Source organism: Gekko japonicus, unplaced genomic scaffold, assembly GCF_001447785.1.
Source record: "Gekko japonicus isolate JY-2015 unplaced genomic scaffold, Gekko_japonicus_V1.1 scaffold669, whole genome shotgun sequence".
Classification (NCBI taxonomy): Eukaryota; Metazoa; Chordata; class Lepidosauria; order Squamata; family Gekkonidae; genus Gekko; species Gekko japonicus.
Window position 1 is genome coordinate 91,345 of NW_015167073.1, and position 6,174 is coordinate 97,518.

Here is a 6,174-nt window from a genome sequence, read left to right on the forward strand (position 1 = left end):
GGGGCCATGAGGGATCTGCGAGGGCAGATCTGCGTGTCCCCCCCCCATAGCTAGCAATCAAAAACAGTCCAGTGGAGCCTGAGCAGTGGGTGTTGCCTTCTGACACACTTCCGGTGATGTCAGGGGGTGTGGCCTATGCAAATGAGTTATGCTAATGAGTTATGCTAATGAGCTCCTGCCCCTCTTTTTCTACGAAATGACCCCTGCCTGTCATCATATACCGCAGCTGATGAAGGGTCTGAGTCAAGAGGCCCCTGAGGATCTGGCAGCATCATAAACCTGGATTAGGCCACTTAGGGATGCCAGCTCCGGGATGGGAAATACTTAGGGTTCCCATTCCCCAGGCAGGGATAGGGGGATCCTTCACTTTTGTGGGCTCCTGCCTGCCACTGGCCAGCTGGCCAGCGGGAGGCGTGGAGCCTGAGCGGTGGACGTTGCCTTCCGTCACACTTCTGTTGATGTCAGGGGGTGTGGCCTGTGCAAATAAGTTATGCTAATGAGTTATGCTAATGAGCTCCTGCACCTCTTTTTCTACAAAATGACCCAAAATGATATACCGCAGCTGATGAAGGGTCTGAGTCAAGAGGCCCCTGAGGATCTGGCAGAATCATAAACCTTGGTTAGGCGACTTAGGGATGCCTGCTTAGGGTTCCCATTCCCCAGGCAGGGATGGGGGATCCTTCACTTTTGTGGGCTCCTGCCTGCCACTGGCCAGCGGGAGGAAATTCCCCCCCCCACCCCGACACCGTGTCCAATGTGCTGATGTCGCCCGGAAGTGATGTCAGCACGTCGGTGACGTTGTGGGGGGGCAACGATCTGCTTTTGGGGCAAAACGCGATGGCTTGAGGCCATGTTTACCATAGAGTTTGCCCAAAAAGCAGAGTGTCGCCCCAAGATCACCAACATTCTGATGTTACTTCTGGGCGACATCAGCACCTCATACAACATCCCTGTCCACCTCCTGAACACCCCCCCCCCAAAAAAAAAACAACAACACTGGCACGATGAGGGGACCTGGCAAGAGATACCTGGAGATTTTGGGGGTGGAGCCTAAGGAGAGGCAGCTTTGGGGAGGGGAGGGACTTCCGTGGGGTGTCCCAGTTGTAATCCCAGGAGATCTCCAGCCACCATCTGGAGGCTGGCAACAATAGTAATGGTCTGTTCCTGGCCTTCTAGGGCAGTGGCCCACCAGGAAATTTCCCTGTAAGTCAAATGGCCTGTCTGCTCCTGCCCATGGGCTCCCATCCTGCCTAGGGGCCTGGTCAGCTGTTGCAGCCAAGGTGCTCCCCTATAAACAGGATTGCCCTCCAACTGTGTTATGATCACTCCAGCCATGTTGCTATTGTCCCCCAAAAAAGATTACCCAGAAGATCCCTGCTGGAACATATTGAAGATCCATCTAATTGATCCATAAATTTCTAATCTGGGCTGGAAAGCGGCTAACATTCATGTCACCTTCGCCTCCTTGAAGCCACCGAGGACATCATACACAACTGTCCCTCCCTTCATTTCAGCTTTGCAATAACCCTGTGTGGTAGACAAGGCTTGAGAGAAAAACTCATCCAAAATCACCCAGACTTCTTACAACCATTAGGCACACTATCTCTGTGGGAACATGTAGGCCATCTGTCTACTGCCTTTCATTCCCATCGGTGGGAAGGCGATGGCCATCCCCTGTTCTCTGCATCCCGTACCTGATATTCAGTGGAATACTGCCTCTGTACATAAAGGTTTTAACTAGTAGGGGCAGGGGTCGTTTCCTCCAGCGCACAGGAGCAAAGCTCCGGCAGTAAAGAGCCCAGGGGGTGGGCACATGCAACAAGCCCCACCCCCTGCTCCCAGCAGCCCTCAGTCAGAGCAAGAAGCAGCCAGGTAAGTTGCAGAGCCCCCCCGGTCCAAAACAGTCCAGTGGCACCTTTAAGGCCAAGGTTTATTCAGGTACAAGCTCTCCCTCCTCTGCGAGGACAGATCTGCACGTTCCCCCCCCCCAATAGCTGGCAATTCAAAACAGTCCAGTGGAGCCTGAGCGGTGGGTGTTGCCTTCTGACACGCTTCCGGTGATGTCAGGGGGTGTGGCATATGCCAATAAGTTATGCTAATGAGTTATGCTAATGAGCTCCTGCACCTCTTTTTCTACGAAATGACCCCTGAGTAGGGGTGCTTCTGAATTTCCATCTCAGTGGGAAATTCCCAGCAGGCTACCTTGTTCCAATCTGAGTTCTCCTGATTGGAGCAGCCTGCGCATTAGTTTTGCTTTATTTTATTTTGGAGTGTTCAGGATTATTGAGGGAGGGCTGCATTGCACATTAGATACACGGACACTTGATGTCACTATGGGATCCTGGACTAAAACATACACGGAATACATATCACATATCAAAGTGTGCATCATGTACCCCACCACACAAAGTTCTCAGAAATTCACCATGATCTCATTGGAAGGATGCAGCAAGCAGAGAACAGAAGAAACAACATGTGTACATCCTTTCAACATCTAGTCACTGTGCTGGGTGATCTACGCTCCATGGATTTCTCTAATCTCCTTTCAAAGCCACCTAAGCCAACAGCCGTCACGACAACACGCAGCAGCAAACCCCCACGGATTGTCTAATCCTCTTAAAAAGCCACTGAAGCTATCACTCCATCTTCTATTGATGAATTCCACAATTCCTCACCGGGAAAGGCTATGGCTCAGCTGTAGAGCCCCTGCTCGGCACACAGAAGGTCCCAGGTTCAATCTCCGGCACCTCCAGTTTAAGGGATCGGGTAGTAGGTGATGCGAAAGACCTCCACCTGAGACCCAGGAAAGCGGCTGCCAGTCTGAGTAGACAATCCTGACCGTGATAGGCCAAGGATCTGATTCAGTACAAGGCAGGTTCCCGTGTGCTGTCATGTTGCATGAAAGAATGCTCCCTCTTGTCAGTTCAGAACCTACCCATTTCTCTGGGCAACCCCTCTACCCCCAAGTCCCAGTTTTATGAGAGAGTGAAGGGAAAACCCCTCTTTTTATACCACTCGCAGTTTCACAAAATCTCCCTCATCCCCATGAATCATTTTTTTAAAAAAAATTGAAATGAATATCCATAAAAGCTGTAGCCAGGGCTTTTTTTGTAGAAAAAGCCCAGTAGCGTAATAGGCCACACCCAACAGCAGAAACTCATTAGCACATTAGGCCACACCCCTGACGGCGCAGCTCATTGGCATATTAGGCCGCACCCCCATGTTACCAGACATGTGCTCATCCAGCCACACCCACCTTTTGCTTCTTATTCTGTTTACCTTGTTTGTTGTCCAAACCCAGGGCTTTTTTTGGAGCAGGAACTCCTTTGCATGTTAGGCCACACACCCCGAATGTAGCCAATCCTAATGAGTTCCTGCTGTCGGGTGTGTCCTATTATGCTAATGAGTTCCTGCTGGGCGTGGCCAACTTGGAAGCCAGCCGGAACTCCGTTCCTGTGAGTTCCTGCCCCAAAATAGCCCTGGCTGTAGCCTTTCCTGTGGAGAAAGGTTGTTCCAATGACAGTCATCGGGCAGCCTTCTGTTGACTGTCCCACCACTTCAGGGGTCCCGTCTGGCACCGACCAGAGCCCGGGCCTTTTCCTTCATGGGTCTGGCTCTATGGAATAGGCTCCCTGAGGAGGTGAGAGGGGCCCCCTCCTTGGAGATCTTCAGGAGGTGCTGCAAGGCCTGCCTGTCTGACAGGGCTTTTTTTGGGGGGGGGGTGAATTTGCAGGCATCTTTTAAGGGGGGAAGATCTGGGGTTTGCTATTTCATGTTTGGTTTTAAACTGAGAATGTTTGTACCTATTCTTGTAAGCCGCCTTGAACCGCGAAGAAAGGCAGGGTATAGTCGTAAAGGCAAAGGTAAAGGTTCCCTTGCTCAAACGCCAGTCGAGTCCGACTCTAGGGTTGCGGTGCTCATCTCTGTTTCAAAGCCGAAGAGCCAGCGCTGTCCGAAGACGTTTCCATAGCCATGTGGCTGGCATGACTAAACACCAAGGCGCACGGAACACTGTTACCTTCCCACCAAAGCGGTCCCTATTTATCTACTTGCAATTTCTTGCTTTCGAACTGCTAGGTTGGCAGGAGCTGGAACTAGAGACGGGAGCTCACTCCGTCATGTGGCACACTCGGGTCTCGAACTGCTGAACTACCAACCTTCCACAGCCTGCAGTTCAGCGTCTTAACCACTTGAGCCACCGCAGCTCCTAGGGTATAGTCGTAGAAATAAATAAATAAATCCCTCACTCGTTGTGATCGTCCTTGTCGCTATCCTTTTCCAACTGTGTGCTGGGCACTGGGAGACGGGGTGACTGGAACGCCAGGGAATTCCCCTATGGTCTTTCTGGGTTCCAAACCACCTAGCCCCTCTCTTCTTAGTTTTTAAACAGCACTCTTTCACCCTCGCTTCCCAGAAACCACTTACCCTGCCAGTGGCAAAAGATGCTGCAATGAGAGCGATGCAGATGCCCAACACAATGACCAGCAAGAGGAGGATCAGCGGGTACTGTTGACTCAAGCTGTAGTAGGTCTGGTAGAAAAGGTCTTCTCGTGGGGTTTCAGTGGATGCCTGGGAGCGACGCCGGCAGGGCATGGCTTCCCCCTACCCAACCTTGGGATTCCCACCTTCGGAGGAGATGGTCCTCCTTGTCCCCAGGAGAGAAGCTCGATGGGTCAGCACTTGTGGCTGTAGCTATGATGGATCTTACTTGGCGAAAACAGCATCCAGTCGTGGCTGTGACGTTCCATGGTTGAAATGTATATTTTCCTCACTCCAGATCAGAAGAAAATCCAGCGTATGAGTAGACGGCCTAACAAAGGGTCTCAGTGAGGAGAAACATTGTGATGAAAAGCCACCAGAGTAACTGCAACTCAGCACCGGCATAGAACGAATGTTCGTTTAGACGAACCTGGAGAAGGAAATGAGGAAAGGTAATTGTTCTGTTTTAATACCCGGATTTCTGAAAATGTCCGGGATTTACAGTGCTCCTTTCCTTGGGAAGAATGCAACTGACTCTTTGTTGAAAGTGCTCCGGTTGGTACATTTCAAAGGAGTGAAAATTCAAAGGGAAGGATAGTGGACAGTAATAAATATTAATGGGCCCCAGAAAGAAAGAAAAGCACTTTCCAGATTAAGAACTCTGATGAGTCTGATTTAACAACCCCAATTCAATTCACCAGCACAAGCTCCAAGACTGTCTTGTGAGTAAGACAGAGAGCCAACCAAAAGCAGACAGAAGGAATGGAATATATGATCTCCAGGAAACAAAACAAGTGATAAGAAAGTAAAAGGAAATGGGTGTGAAGCGGATAACCTAGGAATATTCTTTCAACCAGAGATTCTCATTATATTTGCCCCTCACCCATCCCCCAAAGATCTCCTGGAGGGTATTACATTTTATGCTCACAAAGGCCCTGTGAAATATGTTAACAAAGCAAGCTTCCTGACAAGAAGGAATTTGAACTCAGCTCTTTCTGGCCTGTCTTCAACATGCCGCCATGCTGTCTCTCATGGATCAAGGACGCCGAGAAAGAAGTTTAGGGTTATATAATAATAGCAAGCTAAGCTGGATGGGTGGATTTCACGGGTGGTACCACGGAATATTCACAAACATTCCACTTGCTAAAACAAAAACAAACAGTATAGCCAATATTCCACTTGCTAAAACAAAAACAAACAGGATAGCCAGTCATTTTATCACTAGCGGCCGGTGGCCATCACAATATGTTTCTGACAACATACGAATAACAGGTATCTTCTTTTCCTTCCCCGCTCCCACACACACAATTGAAATATTTCGGTCTCGCCCTTACTCATTCACACTGGAAATCCATCAAACAGTTACAACAAATTACGGTTTCTCTGTCCCTCAAAACCTTCTCCGTGCCACCGTGGTGTAAATCGGCACCCCTCGCATACGAGAAGCATCTCTCCTTCTGAATGCTTCCCCTCCCATTCTGGGAAAAAAGGACTATTTTACTCAGCCCTGGCCTTACCTTTGCAAATACAAACTGTTCCCCACCCTTTGCTCCTGTCTGCCAAGTACCCGAGGCAGATTGTATCACCCCTGCCCCTGGCTCTCTTGCCCCTCCGTTTCAAAAAGGCAAAGCCCAAAGCCGTCTCCCCAAATGAGCCCCTCTCCCCCTGCCCCGCCAAGTAGTTCTTATTCCCCAG

At 50.0% G+C, this 6,174-nt stretch overlaps 1 protein-coding gene across 1 annotated transcript in view; it reads right to left on the reverse strand.

Moving 5' to 3' along the window:
* The window catches only part of ADCY4 (adenylate cyclase 4), a 66,778-nt gene extending 62,167 nt beyond the window's left edge, over positions 1–4,611 (reverse strand). Inside the window, exon 1 of the mRNA XM_015412753.1 lies at positions 4,426–4,611. Coding sequence (XP_015268239.1) covers positions 4,426–4,593 — 168 coding nt within the window. The 5' untranslated portion in view covers positions 4,594–4,611. The remainder of the gene's footprint in view (positions 1–4,425) is intronic.
* Positions 4,612–6,174: the final 1,563 nt, after the last annotated feature.